Source organism: Mus musculus, chromosome 7, assembly GCF_000001635.26.
Source record: "Mus musculus strain C57BL/6J chromosome 7, GRCm38.p6 C57BL/6J".
NCBI classification, from domain to species: Eukaryota; Metazoa; Chordata; class Mammalia; order Rodentia; family Muridae; genus Mus; species Mus musculus.
The window spans coordinates 45,092,890-45,115,496 of NC_000073.6; the positions used below are offsets into that span (position 1 = coordinate 45,092,890).

General features: G+C 49.3%; 1 protein-coding gene across 2 annotated transcripts; it reads right to left on the reverse strand.

Moving 5' to 3' along the window:
• Window positions 1–103: 103 nt before the first annotated feature.
• Fcgrt (Fc receptor, IgG, alpha chain transporter) lies at window positions 104–10,933 on the reverse strand. Of its 2 annotated transcripts, none has more exons than NM_010189.3 (7): window positions 10,751–10,933; window positions 10,114–10,384; window positions 9,525–9,782; window positions 9,021–9,296; window positions 2,271–2,540; window positions 893–1,009; window positions 104–466 (listed from the first exon to the last, which is right to left on the reverse strand). In NM_010189.3, the coding sequence occupies exons 2-7, from the start codon at window positions 10,178–10,180 to the stop codon at window positions 357–359; spliced, it is 1,098 nt and encodes a 365-aa protein (NP_034319.2). In that variant the 5' UTR covers window positions 10,181–10,384; window positions 10,751–10,933; the 3' UTR covers window positions 104–356. The 2 variants fall into 2 exon arrangements, with proteins under 2 accessions (NP_034319.2, NP_001344046.1); NM_001357117.1 differs by having other exon boundaries at window positions 9,513–9,782.
• Between the last annotated feature and the right edge of the window lie 11,674 nt (window positions 10,934–22,607).

Genomic DNA, 22,607 nt, shown 5'->3' on the forward strand with positions numbered 1-22,607 from the left:
GAAAAAGAAGAGAAGCAATGCCTGGTACAGTGTAGGTATCACATACACAACTCGGTCTATAAAATGGCCAGGCTGCACGATAGCAATCAAGAGGTGTCTATATGATCTTTCCCAGACGCGTTCAATTTATTCCAGCTGCTTGAAACTTGAGAATAACGATGCACACACAGATTTGGGGCCAAATTTATGTGGAGATGGAAAACAACCATGTACATTAAGAAGGGAAACTGAAGCAGGCCACAAAAGCAGGGATCCATGGGAGGACATCGGGCCCAGGCTCCCTCAGGAGGCTCGGAGACAGTTCAGGAGGTCACACAGCCCGAAAGGCTGCAGTGGGCAGGGGGCCCGAGTCTGCATCAGGAAGTGGCTGGAAAGGCATTTGCACCTTGAGGTTCAGCTTCTGGGGGCAAGTTCCCACCAGGCAACAGGTCACCAGAGTCATCGCCGCTGAGAGAAAGCCATGGGGCTGAGAGAGAGGAACAGAGGTCAGCACAAGTATCTAAGGTCTCACCCACCCAACACACCTGACAGGGTCACGCTATGGTCTCTGTTCCCATCTCTTTTCCCAGGGTGGTCAGGGACTCTTTTGTCTCTATTATCTCTCTGCCTCCCCTCTTTCTTTCTGAGTCGCTACTTCCTGCCACGACCCCCAATCCTGCACACGGCCCCTCCCTTCCCCAATCCTGCACACAGCTACGCCCCTCCCCAATCCTGCACACGGCCCCTTCCCTCCCCTCCCCAATCCTGCACACGGCCACGCCCCTCCCTCATTCTGCACACGGCCACGCCCCACCCCAATCCTGCACACGGCCCCGCCCCTCCCTCATCCTGCACAAGGCCACTCCCACCCAATCCTGCACACGGCCCCGCCCCTCCCCCATCCTGCATATACCTGGCAGACCGCTGCGCATCCTGCCCCACAACAGCACACCGCCTGCGATGGCCACTACCACCAGCAATAAACCAAGAACGATTCCAACCACAGGCACAGAAGATCTGGCTGATGAATCTGCAGCCAGAAAGTATCATGAAGACAGGGAAGAAAGGAGTTGATGATTTCTCGGAGACCCCCGGAAGCATGTATTTGAGGGTGGGTGTATGCGGAGAAAAGGCCCTGGGCCTCATGTGTTTCCTCACTGAATATAAGAACCGGCCACACAGTGGTGACACACCTCTTAATCCCAGCACTTGGGAGGCAGAGGCACACAGATCTATGGGTTAGAGGCCAGACTCCTCTACATTGTGAGTTCCAGGACAGCCAGAGCTCTACAGAGAAACCCTGTCTCAAAAACAAAAACAAAAAGAAAGAAAAAAGAGAAAAAAAGAGTCAGCCACTGTGCTGGAGAGACGGCTTGCAGCTCTTCCGGAGGACCAGAGTTTGGTTCCCAGAACTCGTGTCGAATTCCAGGAGACCTGAGCCCGACCCTCCATAAATCTAGGCTGTCAGAGGTTCAAGGAGTGAAGGCATTGCCTTTGCCATAAAGCCCGGTGACCTAAGTTTGAGCCCCAAGGCTGACAACCACAAGTTGTCCTCTGTCGCCACAAGTATCCCATGGCACAGACTCACCTCTGCTCTCCCCTCTCACACAAAGAAAGTGGGAAAATTAAATACATATGGATACACTTAGATATAAATCTGAAGAAGGAGGAGGAGGAGGAGAAGGAGGGAGAGGAGGAGGAGGAAGGGGAGAGGGGGAGGAAGTAGGAGGGAGGAGGAGGGATGGAAGGAGGAGGAGAAAGAAAAGGAATAGGAGGAGGAGGAAGAGGAGGAGGAGACCTATACTGAGAGGACACAGCCACACTGTGACAGAACTAGGTGAGAACCCAACAGAGGAAGGCGGAGCAGTCACAGGACAGTCAACAAAGTTGGTGCTTTACCAAAGCCATGGCAAGAACTGTCAGAGGCAAAAGTGAATGGTCAAACACCATGAAGACCAGTAGCAGCAAGACTCATCATGGTCAGACTCAGGGGGAACTGGCCACAGAGCTAATGGAGAATCAGAAGCCAGGAGCAGAAACAAAGAAGACAATGGGGCTGGAGAGAGAGATGGCTCAGCGGTTAAGAGCACCGCCTGCTCTTCTAGAGGTCCTGAATTCAATTCCCAGCAACCACATGGTGGCTCACAACTGTCTGTAATAGGATCTGATGCTCTCTTCTGGTGTGTCTGAAGACAGCGACAGTGTACTCACATACATGAAATAAATAAATACATCTTTTAAAAAAACAAAAAAAAACAAAGAAGACACTGAGGCTGGAGGGGCAGCCTCACCTAGGTCCACAGTGAGAGGCTGTGCCAGCCCCTCATGCTCCACTTGACATTGATAATGGTGCTCATCTCCACGTTTGACCTCCAGCAATGACCATGCGTGGAAAGAGCCATCTCCATTGGGACCAGTGCTGCAATTCCCGGAGCCTGAGGCTAGCCCATTGCGCAGGAATCGGAACTTGAGCTCCGGTGGGTAGAAGGAGAAAGCAGCACAGGTCAGCACGGAGGAGCCAGAGTTGCCAGGACGGGCCTTCAGGCGCATAGACGGCGGCTCTGCAGGGACACAGGCAATGGGATGGGCCAGCAGTTAGGCTAGGCTATGACCTCACCCACCCACCCCACCCCCACCAAGGCTTGGGTGAAGCTTGCCATGGACAGACTCCACTTCCCTGTATCAGCACTGTGCTGACTTGGAGGGCTTCCCAGAGTGACAGACACCCCACCCTGCTGACCCCACCACTGCACCCCCTTATTTTGGTGTGTGTGGCATGTGCATGGGTCAAGGCCACAGGTCAATTGCAGGCTCCTTCCTCTTTCGCTCTTTGCATTTTTTCCCCTTTATATATTTTTCACTCTGTGTGTCTGGGTGCTTTTTAGCATGTGTGTCTCTGCACCACATGCATGCAGTGTCTGTGGAGGCCAGATGAGGACATCAGAGCCCCTGGAAATGGAGTTACAGATGGTGGTGAGTTACCCTATGGGAGCTAGGAATTAAATCCTGGTCCTCTGCAAGAACAGGGAGTGTTCCTAACCACTGAGCCATCTCTCCCCACATCCACTTTTTTTTGTTGTTGTTTTTTGGGGTTTTGTTTGTTTGTTTGTTTGTTTTTTCGAGACAGGGTTTCTCTGTGTAGCCCTGGCTGTCCAGGAACTCACTTTGTAGACCAGGCTGGCCTCGAACTCAGAAATCTGCCTGTGTCTGCCTCCCAAGTGCTGGGATTAAAGGCGTGCGCCACCACGCCGGGCTCACTTATTTTTTGAGACAGAGCCTCTCCATGAACCTGGGGTCCTCCCTTTCAGCCATGCCAGTGGCTGGTGAGGCTCCGTCTCTGCCAGACCCATCCCTGCAGCTACAGACACGCAGCAGTACGCCCAGCCTTTGCAAGGGGACCTGGGGACCAGAACCCAGGTCTTCATCACAGCAAACTCGGCGCTCACAGCGCCTCTTCTCGCGCACATTTGTTTGTTTCACTCTCAGCCCAGACCAGTCTTGAACTTATTATATAGATACAGATGACTTTGAATTCCTGATTTTCCTTCTTCCACTTGCTAAAAGCTGAGAGACAGCAGGTGTGTGCCGCCATACTGGTTTATGCAGTGCCAGTGGTGGAGCCCATTTAAGCAAGCTTTCTACCAGCTGAGCCCCAACTCCTCCATCTACCTGTTTCTAAACGGAGACTTAGTGCACATCTCTCTAGTGCCGTGACCTATTCGTGGCCCTGGGAACACATTAGTGTATATATAGAGCAAAGAGACATGACTGTCCTAGCTGGGTGGGATGGTGCATGCCCACACAAGTGATCCCAGCACCTGAGGAACTGTTGCCGGAAAATCATGAGTTCCAAATGAGTTGGATGCTCTTGCAAAAACTGAGACCTGTGGGTGGGGTGTGTAGTACATCTTGAATCCCAGCATTCAGGGAGCAGAGGCAAGTTGATCTCTGTGGATACCAGGGCAACCTGGTCTACATAGCAGTTCCAGGCTAGCCAAGGCTACATAGTGACATAGTGAGACCAAGGAAAGAAAGAAAGGAAGAAAGAGAGAGAGAGAGAGAGAGAGAGAGAGAGAGAGAGAGAGAGAGAGAGAGAGAAAGAAAGAAAGAAAGAAAGAAAGAAAGAAGTGGGCGGTGGTAGCGCACGCCTTTAATCCCAGCACTTGGGAGGCAGAGGCAGGCGGATTTCTGAGTTCGAGGCCAGCCTGGTCTACAAAGTGAGTTCCAGGACAGCCAGGGCTATACAGAGAAACCCTGTCTCAGAAAAAAGAAACAGAGAGAGAGAGAGACAGAGAGACAGAGAGACAGAGAGAGAGAGAGAGATATTATGGCTGGGGATGTGGCCCAGTTTCCGGTGTGAAGTCCTGGGTTCCTAGGTTTGATCCCCGGCACACTGACATTGGTCATGCATGCTGGCGTACACCTGTAATCTCAGCACTCCAGACTGGAGGTCAGAGGATCAGGAGTTCAAGGTTACTTTGATGAAATAGGAAGTTTGGGGCCAGCCTGGGCTACACAAGACCCTGAATCAACAGCAATAAACCCCTAGACAAAATGAAGTCCATGGGGATCTGAGACCCCAGAAAGGCTGTGCATGGCAGAGGCGTTCCCTCTGTCTAGGGTGGGTCTCACAATCTTGGTTCTGCTCTGGTTCTCAGCAGAAAATAAGCTGACAACTTCTTAGGAAGAGGAAGCTAACGAGCTTCCCCGAAAGAGGGGCCTCACTGGCATCTAGGAAGACCTGAGGCACCGGCTCTCTGCCACAGAGGACCGGACCTCAGTCAGCACTTCTGTGTCCTGCCTTGTGCTTGCTATTGTTTTCCAGTGAGGATGACTTCCTGTGGGTAGCTGAGAGACACCCTCGGTTCTCCTGTTTTCCAGTTCTGACCCTGAGGGTTCGGAGAGTCAGCCCAGCCTTGGCTTCTGTTTAACAGAAGAAGAAGAAGAAGAAAAAAAAAAGGAAGCACCTTTGCCCCAGAAATGTAACCTGGGTGGCCAAGGCAGAGGTGCTACAGGCTCACCAGTTAAGCCACAGATTGAGCTGGGAGTTAGCTTGGGAAACTTAGTGAGACCATGTCTCAAAATAAAAAGTCAAGGGGTTGGGGATTTAGTTCAGTGGTAGAGTGCTTGCCTAGCAAGCCCAAGGCCCTGGGTTCGGGCCTCAGCTCCAGAAAAAAAAAAAAAAAGAAAAGAAAAAAGAAAAAAGAAAAAGTCAAAAGAGGGCCAGTGAAGCGCCCGAGAGACACAGCTTAGCCGCTAGAGCGTTTTCTGTTCTCTCTACAGAACTGAGCTCAATTCTCAGCACCAACTGGGCGACACTTAACCACCTATAACTAACTCCAGCTGCAGACGACCTGATCCTCCTTCTGGCATCTGTGGTCACTTGCACCATATATGTACACACACATCCACAGAAATTAACAATAAAATAAATATAGTCAGAAAAAGGTTTAGAAAAATACAAGAGGGCTGGTGACGTGACGTAAAGACACCTGCGGACAAGCCTGATGACCTGAGTTCCATCCCTAGAATCTACATGGCAAAAGGAGAGATCCAACTCACCAAGTTCTCTGACCTATCTACACACACACACACACACACACACACGCACGCACGCACGCGCGCGCGCGCGCGCACGCACGCGCACACACACACACACACACGCACACACGCACACACATATGCACACTCATTCACAAGTAAGTAACCTTAATAATAAGTGTAACCTTAAAAATATTTTAAGTCAAATGAGCGTCAATGGTATGCTCAATGTTAGAGCCTCGAATTCCCCAGTGAAGGGCTGGGGCGTGGCTCAGTGGTAGAGCCCCTGCCTTGTTTGTATGTTTGGAAGGAAACAGTAACACAACCTAACACCTGGTACCAGAAGCCTGTTAAGAAGAACAAAATCACACATAGACACAATGTAGCAACTGTAGTCAGTACCCGTGGAACCTGGACCGGTTGTCAAGGGGAGTGCAGGTAGTGCAGAGACTACCTGTCCCTGCCTCCGGAGTGCTAGCATTAAAGACATGTATCCCCACACAGGCCACCATGGTTTTCCATGGTAAATGAGCTCAGAGCTAGAGAAGTGACTCAGCGGGTAAAATTAGTCAAGTAGTGAGTGGCAGCTCCTCCAGAGGACTCAGGTTCAAGTCAGAGCACCCATGTGGTGAACAACTCCTAACCATCTGTAACTCCAGCACCAGGGGACCTGACGCCCTCCTCTGGCCTCTGTGAGTACTGCATGCACATGGTGCACAGACATACATGGAAGCAAAAAACATAATAAAAATTTTTTTTCTTGTTTAATGGAGTTAGCTATCCTATTTGTGGACACTTATCCAGAAGTTGGTATCAAAATTTTAGGGATGGGCAGTGGTGGCACATGCCTTTAATCCCAGAACTTGGGAGGCAGAGGCAGACAGATTTCTGAGTTCAAGGCCATACTGGTCTACAGAGTGAGTTCCAGGACAGCCTGAGCTATTCAGAGAAACCCTGTCTCAAAAAACCAAAAATAAAAAAATAAAGTAAATATAGTAAAAGCAAAACAAAATTTCAGGGAAACACTGGCCACTATCCTGCATTGTAGAAACATCAAAACAGCCAAACAGGACTGAAGAGATGGCTCAGTGGTTAAGAGCATTGACGTCTTTTCCAAAGGTCCTGAGTTCAAATCCTAGCAACCACATGGTGGCTCACAACCATCCGTAATGAGATCTGATGCCTTCTTCTGGAGTGTCTGAAGACAGCATACTTACATATAATAAATAAATAAATCTCTAACAAACAAAAAAACAGCCAAACTACAGAAACAATGTAGACACCCTCAGCAGATAAAGGAAGATAGCATGCAGGCTTCTAGAATGGAGTACTATTTAGCCATAATTAGGGGAATGGCTCAGCATGAAAAAGTGTTTATTACACAAGCATGAGGACCCAAGTTCAAATTCTTAGCACTTATGTCAAAACTTAAACATATCTTCATAACTGTAACCCTGGCGCTGAGGATAGGGGCAGAGGAAAGAGGACCAGTAGGGGCCTGGCTGGTTGCCTGCGTAGCTTCAGGCTCATCAAGAGAATCTGGGTGAAGAACATACGATGGAAAGAGACAGAGGAGCCACCTTCTCTGGCTTCTGAGCATGTGGACAGATGCTCACCCCATACACAGCACAGGTATATATCACATATGAAACACACACACACACACACACACACACACACACACACACACACCACCTCCACCACCACCACTCACACACGCTAAATCACAGATAAATAAGTAAAGGTAAGTTTTAAAACCTAAAACATGGCCAGCCGGTCGGCGGTGACGCATGCCTCTGATCTCCAGAGCTTAGGAGGCAGAGATGGATGGGTCTTTGAGGTCAAGGCCAGCCTGGTCTACAGATTGAGTTCCAACACAGAGAAACCCTGTCTCGAAAAACCAAAAACCAAAATCAAAAACCAACCTTAAAGATTGCTCAGTGGCAGAGCTCTTACTTGGCAAGAGAAAGGACCTGAGTGCAATCCCAAACTGAGCCAACTAAGTGAGAGGGACAGAGTAAAAATCTCACAGGGGCTGGGGCTGGAGAGGTGGCTCAGGGACTAAGGGCTTGCTGCTACTTAAAGATGCCTCAAATTCAGTTCCAGCACCCACACTGGGCATGTTATAACTAACTGTAACTCCAGCTACAGGGGATGGAACGCCCTCTTCTGACACTCACGTGCACATACAAATATACATGTGCACATATAAAATCCCTGTGTGCTCTCAACCACTGAGCTGAGTCCAGCCTGAAGATTTGTTTTTCAGAAAAAGATGTCATAAATACAACACTCGAGGCTGTGCTCTGGTCTCCACCCACATGAGCACACACACAACTCAGATCCAGACAGGCTGAAACTTGGATGGAGAAATGACAGACCTTCTTCACATACAATTTGTTAGACAGAAAAGCAAGAGGATCTATACATAGAATGGAAAGCTATAAAACTCCTCCAAATACACACAGAGACCTAGGTCATCCTGGGCTGGGCATGACCTCCAAGCAAGATATACTAACAAAAACACAGCCCTCAAAAGAGGACTGGGGACTGGAGAGATGGCTTAGCAGTCAAGAGCACTGGCTGCTCTTTTAGAGGTCCTAAGTTCAAGTCCCAGCAACCACATGGCATCTTACAAGCACCTGAAATGGGATCTGATGCCCTCTTCTGGTGTGCAGCAGGCATACATGCAATCCGAACACTTATATACAAAACTAAATAATCTTAAAAAAAAAAAAAAAAAAAGCCGGGCGTGGTGGCACACACCTTTAATCCCAGCACTCAGGAGGCAGAGGCAGGCGGATTTCTGAGTTCGAAGCCAGCCTGGTCTACAAAGTGAGTTCCAGGACAGCCAGGGCTACACAGAGAAACCCTGTCTCGAAAAAACAAAACAAAAAGATTTGAAGATAACTTTAAAAGAATGAAAGGAAAACAGTCAAGGAAAGTGTGTTTGAAACACTTATTTGGTGAAGATTTGGGTCCACAATATATAAAGAACTCTTAGACGTTAACAAGAAGAAAAAGACATGGAAAATCCTAGCACTTGGGAGGCTGAGACCAAGAGGATGACAAGTTTGAGGTCACGTGGTCTACATTGGGAGAGTCTGTCTAACTATAACAACAACAAAAAAAGAAAAAGAAAAAGAAAAAGCAGCCTGGTACAGCAGCACACTCCTTTTGTCCCAGCACTCAAGAGATCTCTCTGAGTTCAAAGTCAGCCTGAGACCCTGTCTCACAAACAAGAACAATTAGCTGGGTGTGGCAACACACTTAAGTCAAATCAGCACTTGGAATGGGCTAAGAGGATCAGGAATCCAAGACCATCCTCAGCTACACGATGAGCTCATGGCTAGCTTGAGCTACGTGAGAGCTAGCCTGGGCTACATGAGACCTTATCTTAAAGAAGATCCACTGGGATAGGCGAGAGGGGTTGTACTGATGCTGGGTGGGCTTTGAGCATGGCTGTGGAGATCTAGAGGAGGGACAGGAGATGGGCTCACCCTTCCACTCCAGGTTCCGTCGGCCCCTCTCCAGGTGGCCTAGCAGTCGCTCCGGACAAGAGTTTAGCAGGAACTCGCTCTCCTTCCTGGCCGCATCAGGCTGCTTCATCCACAGATTAGCAACGATTTCCGTCTCAGGCCACTCCCCAGTCCAATTGCCGATTCTTGGGTTGAATTTCATAAACTCCTCACCATTGAGGGCAAACACAGCCGTGGGCACTGAGGAATTATCCGAGGCCAGTTCACAGCCCAGCAGGCCCTGCAGTGTGTAGGTCCCTAGATGCCAACACGCAGGCAAGCAGACTCAGGAGCAAGGGCCAGCCTTCCTCTCTTCTCCTCCCTCGGACCTTGAGGTCCAGATCCCAACCTTCCCCCTTATTCCTAGGGTTCAGACCTAATCCTCCCACTTCAGGCCTAGGGCTCCAGCCTCCTTCCTTGACCCAGGAATCCAGACCCATTATCCTTCCTCAAACCCAGCCTACTGAAGCTCACCCCTCTTCTGACCATTTAATATCTTCTCCAGGGTCTTGAGGGCCTCCAAGAAGAGCTGTTCTTTGCTTTTGAGGTCTGTGGTCTCCTTCTCCCAATACCAAGACACCTGATTTTCCCACATCCAGGCCCCACAGGGGTCAGCTTCCTGCCGCAGGCTGTTGTAGGTCAGATACTGCTGAGGACCCAACCAGCCTGTAGCCCAGAAAGAGGGAAGCCCCGTAGATGGGTTTGACACAGCCGTGAGATGATACATCAGTGGGGGGCGGGTCTCTGCAGAGCAAACAGGAGAGTCTCGGGTCACGGACTGCACCGTGCCCCACAGAGGTGCAGAATGAAAACTGGACCCGATCTGAAGTGCCATGATCCTCCAGAGAGAAGGGGACAGACACCCAGAAAGGAAGCAAGACGGACAGACGGACACAGAGACGAGCCTGAGATTGTCAAGTGTATTTGACTCAGATGCACAGAGAAGTTACCCACAGTGAGATTTCCATGAAGGCTAGGACATCATGGAAAAAGTGGACTTATTGTCCCTCTTCCACTCTTTGGCTCTTCTTCCTGTCCCCTTCCTGACACACTCCAGGTCCTGGTGGCCTCTTACCTGAGCCCCAGGTCTGAGGCAGGAGGACCAACAAGAGGCTGAGGGCCCAGGGCAGTGGCATCCCCATTCCGACAGGGTGACCCGGAGTGGAAGGGACACGTGACTCCTCTGGACCCCGCCTTGTTGATTCTTCACAAGGTCCCTGTGGACTCTTCGTAGACCAGGACGCTGGATGGTGGGATGGAGACCCAGTCCAAGACGACAGACAGGAGTGTTCCTCTGTGAACTTTCACCTTCTCATTTGATCCACTTTAGTTAATTAATTACAGAGCTAGACAGACCAAAATTTGTCTCAGACTTCTGTTATTTCCTTTTTCTCCTCCCTCAGACCAGAGGATCCAGGCCTTCTCCTCCTCCCTCATTCCCAGGGGCTCAGATTTCAGCCTCAGGAGCCCTCAAACCCAAGCCAGGAGTCCAGTTCCACCTCCCTCAGATCCAGGAGTCCAGTTCCAAGATCTTTCCTCAAACCCAAAACCCTAGGCTCCGGCTTCATCCCTCAGACTCAGGTGCCCGGGGTCCTGCTCTCCTTCCTCAGACCCCAGCCTCCTCTCTCCCCCTCAGGTCATAACACTCCTCCCTCAGACCTGGAGCTCCAGGCCCCAACCCTCTTTCCTCTTGGGGTGCTGGTCCCTCATACCTAGAGAACCAGGCCTGGGCCTCCTCCTCTGACGCTCAGCCTGTTCCTCACAGAGGCCCTCTTCCCTCTGCCTGCAGCCGATGGATCCTCTGCTTAGAGCCTCCAGTTCTTCTCTTACATCCTGTCTGTACACAGTTAGGACTGGAGAACTCTGAGGGCATCCAACTCCACCCACTAGCTCCTAAGCACACCCCTTGGGCCTCTGTCCAGCCTCTCTTGAAGTTCCTGCTGTATCTGGTTGGAAGCCTCCCGGGGCAAACGTCATTAGGCCTGCCTCCCAAAACAGCTTCTATGTTTACTCGTTTGGAGCATTTTTGGAGTAGACTCGCAGCCCTGGAAAGGCCTGCACGCTGAATGTGACTTTAAGACACCCCAGGATTTGTGGGCTGTGGGTGTGGCTTGGTCATGGCATGGTTGCCTAACACACAAGGTTTGGCAGCAGCCCACTCCCAGCTGTAAGCCTGCTCTGATTTCTTCCATGTGCCAGCACTTGAGGTGGCCCCAACCCTGCCTACACACTCTGTGATGAGAGCCTTTGCCTTTGGCCCCTGTCTCCCACCCTGCTGCCCACCCCAAGATCTTGCCAGAAAAAACACACAGACACACAGAGAGACACTGACAGACAGGTAGGTTGACAGGGTAGATAGACAGCAAAGAAGAAAGGGGGTGGGCGGCAGCACATGCCTGTAATTCCAGCACTAAGGATGGAGGCCGGGAGGCCAGGGGTTCATGGCCGGCCTGGGCGGCAGGGAATATAAACAGCCGAGAGAGGGAGACTGACAGAGCCGTGAGTGGTCGACTGGTGGTCAGCAGATGGACCAACAGGCTGAAGTAGATGGGCAAAACCGGTGTGATGGGGCAGGCCTGGAACCCACACACTTGAAAGACAGAAGCAAGAGTCTGGAAAGTCTGGAGCTGACGAGACAGCTCAGCAGTTAAGAGCACCTGCTGCTCTTGCAGAGGATCCGAGTTTGGTTCCCGGCACCCACATGGTGGCTCACAGCTGCCCATAACTCCAGTTCTAGGGGGTCTGACAATTTCTCATTGAACACCAGGCAGGGATGTGGGGCACGTGTATACACACAGGCATGAATAAAATAAATAAATCTAAAAAACCTTTTTAAGGGCTGGTGAGATGGCTCAGTGGGTAAGAGCACCCGACTGCTCTTCTGAAGGTCTGGAGTTCAAATCCCAGCAACCACATGGTGGCTCACAACCATCCGTAACGAGATCTGATTCCCTCTTCTGGAGTGTCTGAAGACAGCTACAGTGTACTTACATATAACCAATAAATAAATTAAAAAAAAAACCTTTTTAAGAGAGAATAGAAAGTCAACCACTCCTACCTGCCTTGACCTCCCTCTCCCTCTGGTCTATATCAAGTGTGTGTACAAGTGTGTGCGTGTGTAATAATGGTGGTGGTGGTGGTAGCGTGGAGGCAGCAGAGGGGTAGGGTAGATGTGTCAGGACAGGAACTCATGCAGCCCAGGTCGACCATGAACTCCTGAAGCCCAGCCTCCAGCTCTTAAGTGCTGGGCTTGCAGGCCTCCTACGGACTGGGGAGAGGGCTCAGTCAGTAAGTGTTTGCCTGCCAAGAATGAGGACCTGAGTCCTGATCTTCTGATGCTAGCCTCCCCTGTAAAAAGCTGCGTCTGTGGCTAGAGAGATGGCTAGGTGATTAAGAGACACTGTCTGTGCTGGTGGTGGCTCACACCTTTAGTCCCAGCACTCAGGAGGCAGAGGCAGGTGAATCTCTGAGTTCGAGGCCAGCCTGGTCTATAGAGAGAGTTCCAGGACAGCCAGGGTCACGTAGAGAAACTCTGTCTTGAAAAACCAAACAACAACAACAACAAAAAAAAACACTGGCTGCTCTTGTAGAAGACCTGAGTTTGGCTGCCAGCATCCACACGATGCTCACAACCATCTGTAACTCCAGCTACGGGGGAGCTACCGGCTTCAGAGGGCACTGTACTCAACACGCAGGGACACAGAGAACCAAGCAAATCCAGGAAGTAAAACTGAAAAAGAACAGGAGTGGCCGCTCACGCCTTTAACCTTAGCACTCAGGACACAGAGGTAGGCAGATCCCTGTGTGCTCAAGACTAGCCTGATCTACACAGTGAGCGGGAGTCAGGTTTCCACAACAGCAAAAACCATATGAGGTCTGGGGGCTTTGGTTCATTTAATGAAGTAAATCTACTTGTCTAGCACGCAGGACAACAGAGTTCAAGGTCATCCTCAATTACATAGAAAGTTTAAAACCAGGCTGGGCGACAAAGGACCCTGTCAAAGGAAGGAGGGAAGAAGGAAAGAAGGAAGGGAGGAAGGGAGGAGAGAAGGAGGGAAGGAGGGAAGAAGAAAGAAGGATTGGCAGGGAAGTGTTCATGGAAAGCCTGTCACACCAGAGTCTAAAGTCTGCGGACAGCTGAGAGTCAAGCCACAATGAAGTTAGCAGGGGCTGGGCATGGTGGCACACGCCTTTAATCCCAGCACTTCGGAGGTAGAGGCAGGCAGATTTCTGAGTTCGAGGAAACCCTGTCTTGAAAAACCAAAAAAAAAAAAAAAAAAAAAAAAAAAAAAAGTTAGCAGGGATTGCTGTGGCCTTTGTGATGGTGGAGAGAGATTTCAAACAAGAATACTAACACCACAGCAATCAGCTCCACTCAATGGCTGTCACCAATAACCTTTTTCTTCCCATATGGAAACCCCAAACTTACAAATCAGTCCGGAACCTTTGTCCACGGCAAGAAGCTGGCTTTCTTCCCTTGTGCAACCCTACAGTCTCCAGTTTACCTCTTCAGCTGCCATCCTCCCCAGAGCCCTCCAGGAAGCACTCTGACTTCACTTAACTAAGAACGAGGTGGGGAAGGCAGCCTCCCAACCCCTGTGTATGGTTACAGTTAAGACACTTACGTGAGACTCCCCTTTGAGAAGCCCAGGTCCCTGCTTGGGCCCGCCCCCTTAATGCCTCTTTTTCTATGAACCTCCCTGTGCACCAATTTGTGTTTGAACCCCTTCCGGGGACCATGGAGACGGCTCAGCAGCTAAAGGCATCTGCGACAGAAGGCCTGATGATCTGAGTTTGACCCCTGGAACCCATACAAAGATGGAGGGAGGGGAGAGGGGGAAAGGGGAGGGGGTAGAAAAAGAGAGAGGCAGAAGACACTAACCTTAACCTTCTCCCTCCTGAGTGCTGGGACTATGGGGATGCCCTGGCTTGCTTCCTATTGCTGGGATAAGGGCCACAGTCAAAAGCAGCTTGGAGAGGAGAGGGTTTATTTCATCTTTCACATCCCTTCGTGACTGGAAGTCAGGGCAGAAACTCCAGCAAGAACTTGGAGGCAAAAAACAGATGCAGAGACCATGGAGGAATGCTGCTTGCTGGCTTCCTCTCCACGGCTTGCTCTATCTGCTTTCTTACACAACTCAGGACCACCTACCCTGGAGCAGCACTGCTCTGTGTGCTGGGTCCTCCTGCATCAATCAGAAATCAAAAAAAAAAAAAAAAAAAAAAAATGCCCCCACAGACCTGCTCACGGGCAGACTCTCAGTTCCATCTTCTCAGCTCAAGTTAACAGGAACTAACACCACAAACCACAGCGCCAGATTAACTACCAACTGAGCTGGATCCCCAAATCTCCTATCTCTTCCCTAGCCTAGCATTCCCCATCAGCGTCCAGAGCACAGAGGCACGGCCATGGTTGTCCTGTCTGCTCTCCCCAGACAGGCTCCCCAGCCCTCTCTCCAGCCCCCAGCACAGGGTGGGAGGGGCCGGGAAGATACCTGGAGTTTGCTGACCAGTGAGCTCCAGGTTCAGTGAGAGGCTTTGTGCCAGAAAATACAATGGGGGTGGGGTGGAGGGGTGGAGAGATGGCTCAGTGGGTAAGAGCACTGACAGCTCTTCCAGAGGTCCTGAGTTCAATTCCCAGCAACCACATGGTGGCTCACAACCATCTGCAATGGGATCTGGCTCCCTCTTCTGATGTGTCTGAAGACAGCTACAGCATATTCATACATAAAATAAATAAATCTTAAAAAAGAAAAGAAAATATGGATATCAAAAAAGACACCCAGTGGCTCCCCTCACACCCTCCACACACACACAGAAGGTGTGAATGAAGAGTCACATCCCCTGAACACATCCTAAGCATACACATTCGTACTTGACACACATTTTTTAAAATGTAATTTTACTTATTATCCATGTGTGTATATGTATGCATGTGCATGCATGCGTGTGTGTGTGTGTGTGTGTGTGTGTGTGTGTGTGTGCCCGTGTGAACTCCAGGAGCTGTAAGGTAGCAAGAGGTTTGCTCACTCAGCCATTGCATTGTTCTCCACAACCTCACTTATTCTTTTTTTTTTTTGGTTTGTTTTGGTTTTTTTCCTTTGGTTTTTTTGAGACAGGGTTTCTCTGTGTAACCCTGGCTGTCCTGGAACTCACTTTGTAGACCAGGCTGGCCTCGAACTCAGAAATCTGTCTGCCTCTGCCTCCCGAGTGCTGGGATTAAAGGCGTGCGCCACCACTGCCAGACTTATTAATTTATTAAACCTTTATTGGCAGTTGTTACTATGTGTGTTTATGAAATGTGTGTACCCACGCCATGGCAAATGTGTGGATATCAGAGCACAGCCTCAGGAAGTTCTTGCCTTACTGTATGTGAATTCCTGGGGTGAGACTCAGTTTACCAAGCTTGTTCAGATCTTTACCCTCTTTACCTAACTCTGAGCCATCTTGCTGGCCCCAGCTTTTGTTGTTGTTTTTTTTGTTTTTTTGTTTTTCCGTTTTATGAAACATGGTTTCTCTGTGTAGCCCTGGCCGACCTGGCACTCACTTTGTAGACCAGGCTGGCCTTGAACTCAGAAATCCACCTGCCTCTGCCTCCCAAGTGCTGGAATTAAAGGTGTGCGCCACCACTGCCCGGCGGCTCCATCTTTTTTAATCCCTTTTATCTATCTATCTATCTATCTATCTATCTATCTATCTATCTATCTATCTATCTATCTACCTACCTATCTGTTTTGAGACAGGGTATCACTATGTATCCCTGGATGGCTTGGAACTCTCTCTGTGGGCCAGACCAGCCTTAAAAATCTCAATGATTGGCCTGATTCTGCCTCTATTGCACAGGAATTAAAGACAAGCACCACCATGTCTGGCTACGCCTCACTCCTTTATAGAACATCTTTCTGCTATGCAAAATGGCCAGGGAATCTTTGGGTATGTGTCCCCTTCCTTGTGGCTGACCTGTTCCAAATGCCAACCAGCTTGTTATCCCTGGTCCCCACAGTCTCCTGTGCAGCCAGACCACTGGACATAGTTTTCCAGTTCAGTTTCTCTCTCTTTCCTTCTCCCCCCACCCCATTTTTATTGTTTGACTATAGGGGTGAGACATACCAGCCATGAAGCATGCGTACAGGCCAGAAAATAGCTTACAGGAGTCAGTCCTCCCCTCCAGAAGCCTGAGTTTAGCTATTTTATGGGCTATCCTTTCTTCCATCCTTCTCCACCATTTTTCTTCCACTTTCCACCCCCTAACACTGGATAGAAAGAGAAAAAGCATAGAGGCGAGAGAAAAGAGATTCCTGAATAAAGCCAGGGGTGGGGAAGGGGGCAATGTTATTTGTTTGTTTGTTTTGTTTTTTTCGAGACAGGGTTTCTCTGTGTAGCCCTGGCTGTCCTGGAGCTCACTTTATAGATCAGGCTGGCCTCGAACTCAGAAATCTGCCTGCCTATGCCTCTGCCTCCCGAGTGCTGGGATTAAAGGCGTGGGCTACCATGCTGGGCAGGGGGTGATGTTATCATTAGACTACTTCCCGCTCATTAGGGGCACCAAGCTCCCTGGGGCAAGTTTGATCTTCACTGTAGGATAACTAATTTCTCCTTCTCCTTCTTCTCCTTCTTCTCTTTCTTCTCCTTCTCCTCCTTCTTTCCTTCTCCTTTCTCCTTCTCCTTCTTTCCTTCTCCTTCTTCTTTTTCTTTGTCAGAAATCTGCCTGCCTTTACCCCCCAAGTACTGGGATTAAAGTCTTGCGCCACCACCGCCCAGCAACTAATTTCTTCTTGTTGTTGCTTCTTTGTGCATGACTACTTAAGAAACCTCAACCAAGCCGGGCGCTTGTACTTTAATCCCAGAGGCAGGCAGATTTCTGAGTTCGAGGCCAGCATGGTCTACAAAGTGAGTTCCAGGACAGCCAGGGCTATACAGAGAAACCCTGTCTCAAAAAACCAAAAAAAAAAAAAAAAAAAAAAAAAAAAAAAAAAAAGAAAGAAAGAAAGAAAGAAAGAAAAGAAAGAAAGAAAGAAAGAAAGAAAGAAACAGAGAAACCTCAATCAACTGTAACCAACAGCAACCAAAACCCCAACCAGCAACCAACCCACAACCCACTTCTCTTGGGGCCTTAGCACTTATATACCTTATTTAAAAAAAAAAAAAAAAAACCCAGGCTGGGCGTGGTGGCACACGCCTTTAATCCCAGCACTTGGGAGGCAGAGGCAGGTGAATTTCTGAGTTCAAGGCCAGCCTGGTCTACAAAGTGAGTTCCAGGACAGCCAGGGCTACACAGAGAAACCCTGTCTCAAAAAACAAACAAACAAAAAAAGACCAGCTTGTTGGGTCTGGAGAGATGACTCAGCAGTTAAGAGCACTGGCTGCTCTTTCAGAACAGGGTTCAATTCCTAGTATGTACCACCAGGAACAGGGATCTGACACCCTCACGCAGACGTGCATGCAAGCAAATTACCAACCCACATAAAAGAAAAGTAAATACTTTTATTTATTTATTTATTTATTTATTTATTTTTGACACAGGGTCTCTCTGGGTAGCTGTCTTAGATCTCACTGTAGAGCAGCTAGCCTTGAACTCAGAGAACAGCCTGCTTCTGCCTCCCAACTGCTGGGATTCAAGGTGTGTGCCCCCGCTGCCTTGCTAAATAAGAACATTGAAAGTAGCCCAGGCTAGCCTGGATCTCAGTAAGTATCCCAGAATGACTTGAAACTACTGATCTTTCTGCCTGTGCCTCTGCTGGGATTCTGGTGTGCTCCACCACACCTGGCTGGTATGGCCGTGGGACTGAACCCAGCGCTTCCTGTAGACAGGGCACTGCACCACCCTGCCTTTTTCCTTTGTCCCTCAGAGAACACACAACTTTTGCATCCAAAACTGCACTGACAGGGTTAATACAAAAACCTCTCTGGCCTCTCTGTGAGAGTCTTTTCTCTTCTTGCTGAGCTAGGCTGCCTAACCAACACCCGTGATTATCTTAGCAGATCTTTCTGGAATGCTCTACTCTAACTCTCCAATGCTTGTGAGGTCCAAAAGTGTGCACCAGAGTCTTAAAAACCACAGGAGCAACAGCTTGTGCCTAGGACATCATGCAGAGGACATGGCCCTGGAATCAGCGAGTCCATGCATACGACAGTGCCCAGAGTAAATGTCTTTTGAAAAGTTGGTAAATGTATGTGCTGCACGGCTTTTTCTCACAATGAAGGAGTTGTTTGTTTGTTTTTTGAGACAGGGTTTCTCTGTGTAGCCCTGGCTATCTTGGAACTCACTCTGTAGACCAGTCTGGCCTGGTCTACATGACCACTGCCCGGCCATTATTTTTTTAAAAAAGAAAATCTAGCCTGGTGGTAGTGGTACACACCTTTAATCCCAGCATTTGGGAGGCAGAGGCAAGTAGATTTCTGAGTTTGAGGCCAGACTGGTCTACAGAGTGAGTTCCAAGATAGCCAGGGCTACACAGAGAAACCCTGTCTCAGAAACCAAGGATAATGTGTGGAGGTCAGAGGACAAGTTTCAGGAGTTGATTCTTCCTCCATATATGTAGGTCTTGGCATTGAACTCACGTCACCAGGCTTGGCAGCAAGCACCGTTACTCACTGAGCTCTTTCGTCAGCCCTTTCCTGCTGCTTTGAGGCAGAGTGTTGTGTAGCTCAGGTCCTGATTTTTCTGTCTCCTCTCCCTCCCAGTGCTGAGATTACAGGCAGGCGCCCGCCATGCTCAGCTTGTCGCCTGATGAATATGTCAGAGGGCGTTTGTGGACTCAGTCCTCTTTCTACCTTTATGTGGAAACCTAATGTGTGGGGACCAAGTTTCCCTTGTCAGGCTCCTGCTGGCCTTATTGCATTTTAAAAGTATCTCTTTTTTCTTTCAATTGAATTGTTCTTGGATTTGTATTTGTGATTAGCTATACTTAGCACAGATGTTTGTTACCACTATCTTGGGCATCTTTTTTTCTTTTCTTTTCTTTCTTTCTTTTTTTTTTTTGAGACAGAGTTTTTCTCTGTAGCCCTAACAGTCCTAGCACTCACTGTGTTGACTGGGCTGGCCTTGAACTCAGGGCTCTGCCTGCCTCTGCCTCTGAGTGCTGGGATTAAAGCCACCATGCCCGGTTTACTTTAGGCTCTTGGTGGACAGATTCCTTTAATTTCTGGTGGAGGTTACCACATTCCTGGCGGGGGTGTGGCTGTGGGTGTCTCTGATGTAGTTAGTGGCTTCTGGGTGGTCTCACAATGGGTGGAGCCATAATTCCTGGAGGTGTTTGCTCTGGCTATGGGTGGGGGTGGGGTTCCCCATCCTGATGGGCACTGGGTGGATTCCCAGACAGGTTGGCAGAGCAGCAGCCACAGCAGCTGGCTGGTATAGTGACTCTTCCCTTTTTTTTTGACTCAGGGTTTCTGTGTGTAGCTCTGGCTCTCCTGGAACAAGCTCTGTAGACCAGGCTAGCCTTGAACTCAGAGATCTGTCTGCTTCTTTCTGCCTCCTTACTCCTGGGATTAAAAGTGTGTACCACTACCACCAGGTTTGTTTTTGGAGACAGGGTCTCACTGTGTTGTATTACTAACTTGCCTGGAACTTGCTATGTAGATCAGGCTAGCACTTGGGAGGCAAGAAGGGTAGCCTGGTCTACATAGTCCCAGGCTAGCCAACACTAAAATTCATTACTTCCTCTACAAGACTGGGGAGCCTGTCCACTGGGTGTTTAACAGGATTTAGAGCCCTGAGCGAATCAGTACAGAGACAGGGAACCAGCCAGTCTTTGCCCCTTGCCCTCTGAAGTTATCCAAGACTTGGGAGCAATCAGTCCCCGTGAAAGGGCCCCACAGCTCTGATAAGTCATCTGTCAGCTAGACCAGGGACAGAAGTTAAACTCTCACCACTGTCCACGTTACACATCCCTTGATTCTATGGAAACTGCACAATCAGCAAGACCCTGAGCTACCCCATCAGGTGACACACTGGTAGAGGAAAAGTTAAGGAAGAAAAGTTTCCTCCTAACTCCATAGACTGCTCTCTCTTCTCTTCTCTTCTCTTCTCTTCTCTTCTCTTCTCTTCTCTTCTCTTCTCTTCTCTTCTCCTCTTCTCTTCTTTTTCGTTTTTTGTTTTTGTTGTTGTTTTTGGTTTTTCCGAGACAGGGTTTCTCTGTGTAGCCCTGGCTGTCCTGTAACTCACTCTGTAGACCAGGTTGGCCTCAAACTCAGAAATCAGCCTGCCTCTGCTTCCCGAGTGCTGGGATTAAAGGCGTGTGCCCCCACTGCTGGGCCATAGACTAGTCTTCAGCAGTCACAATTGAGCTTCACAGTTAAAACATCCATGGCTAGGACCTGAGCTTGATACCCAGCACCCAAGTAAATAGTGGGGTGTGGTACACACCCCACCACCCCAGCACTCAGGAGGCAGCAGCAGAAGGACCAGCAGCTCCAAGTCAGCTGGGCTACAAGAGATCCTGTGTAATAAATTAGTGGGGCATGGTGGCACAAGCCTTTAATCTCAGCACTTGAGAGGCAGAGGCAGGTGAAGTTGTTCACAGTGAGTTCTAGGGCAGCCAGGGCCACACAGAGAAACCATGTCTTGAAAAACCAAATAAATGTAAATAATACATGCATACATACACACATATATACATACACTCTGCATTACTATCAAATATACTGCCCCATTTGGCCTCTCAAGTCCTTTCCAGTACACACAGTTTCTTCATGCAGACCTCTACACTGAAACCCAGACACCTTATCTCCATGTGTCATATCACATCCCTGAGGCCCGGATAATGACAGCCCCAGTCCTGAGCTCAGTCATTCTGGAATGCCCCTCACTTTAACTGGGGAGACTGGGTTTATCTAAAACCCTCCTGTAGGATAAAAAGCCAGTAGACGATGTCTGGACCTGATCTTACACAATCTTGCCAATTCCCTGGCTACAGTCAAGGTACAAGCAAGCCCTGTCCTGTGGGTCCTCCTGAGCCCAGTTAACCTGTCCCACTCCCAGAAGGCCAGACAACAGCTTCCTCCGAGGGTCCGGTGAACAGAACTGCCTTGTTTTCTAATGGCATGTAGGGAAATTCACCCATAAATCCCTCCAGACTCGAATGAGTCTCCATGTTTTGTTGTTTCCTTTGTTTTGTTAGGAGACAGGGTCTCTCACTGAACCTGAAGCCCAAAGTTCAGCTAGACAGGCCAATGGACTTCTGGATTCACCTGCATCTTTGCCAAACACCCCCCCACCCCACCCCCAACTCCCAGTATTGAAGGAAAGATCAGCTCAGGCCCCAGCAGCCCTTTTCAAAAAGACCTCCAGATTCCCTACTGAATGAACATAGCAGCCTGTGAGGTCCTTACTAGCTCACACTCAGACATGGGGTGGTGGTGGGTGGGAGGGGTGGGAACAGGACCTAAGAAGTAAGTTTAGGAGCCAGGCATGGTGGCGCGAGCACACACTTTAATCCCAGCACTTGGAAGGCAGAGGCAGGTGGATTTCTGAGTTCGAGGCCAGCCTGGTCTACAGAGTGAGTTCCAGGACAGCCAGGACTACACAGAGAAACCCTGTCTCGAAAAATCAAAACCAAAAAAAAAAAAAAAAAAAAAAAAGAAAAAAGTGGTTTACATCAAAGTCAGAAGCGGTGGCCACATAGGTTGCTCCCCTCCCAGAGCCTTGCTGTGGAACCTTTTTCACTCTCACAAAGGTGCAAAAAAAAAAAAAAAAAAAAAAAAAAAAAATCCCACCTCAGCCACTTGGGCTCCATTTCTGTTCTTAGATCCATGCTGTTGCCTGCCTGCCTGTCTGTCTGCCTGCCTGTCTGTCTGCGGCATTAAAAACTACAGATAAACTCTCTAATCCCAAGTGATCTGCCTTAGAGTCCCTATGTTTGTTTGTTTGTTTGTTTATCGAGGCAGGGTTTCTCTGTGTAGCCCTGGCTGTCCTGGAACTCACTCTGTAGACCAGGCTGGCCTCGAACTCGTAAATGTGCCTGCCTCTGCCTCCCGAGTACTGGGATTAAAGGCATGGGCCACCACTGCCCGGCCTTTGTGTCCCTCTTGAAGTCTTTGGAACCTTAGCTGGGATGGCAATGAGGGCTACCGTGCCAGGCTTTTGCACAGGTGCTGGGGATCTTAACTGCTCACGTTTGCACAGCGTCCCTGTCATCCGAGACACATTCCCAGCTACCGTCTGTGCTGATTCTAGAGAACCCACACGGGCAGCGTCAACCCTAACAGAGACTCTATTTTTCTGTTCCTTATGGTTTTCTCTTTATTTTTATTTTTTGTGTGTAGATGGTTTGTCTGCATGTATATCTGTGTACGTTGTACATGCCTAGTGCCGAGGCAGGCCAGATGCGGGATCCCCTGGAACTGTAGTTAAGGATGGTTGTGAGCCTCCATGTGGCTGGGAAATGAATCTGGTATCCTCTGGGAAAGCAGCCAGAGCTCTGGATTGCTGAGGAGCCATCTCTCCAGACCCTGTTCCATTCTGTTTATGTGTATGTATGTGTGTATGTGGTGTGTGTGTTTATGTGTGTGTGAGAGAGAGAGACAGAGACAGAGATACAGAGAGAGACACAGAGAGAGACAGAGAGA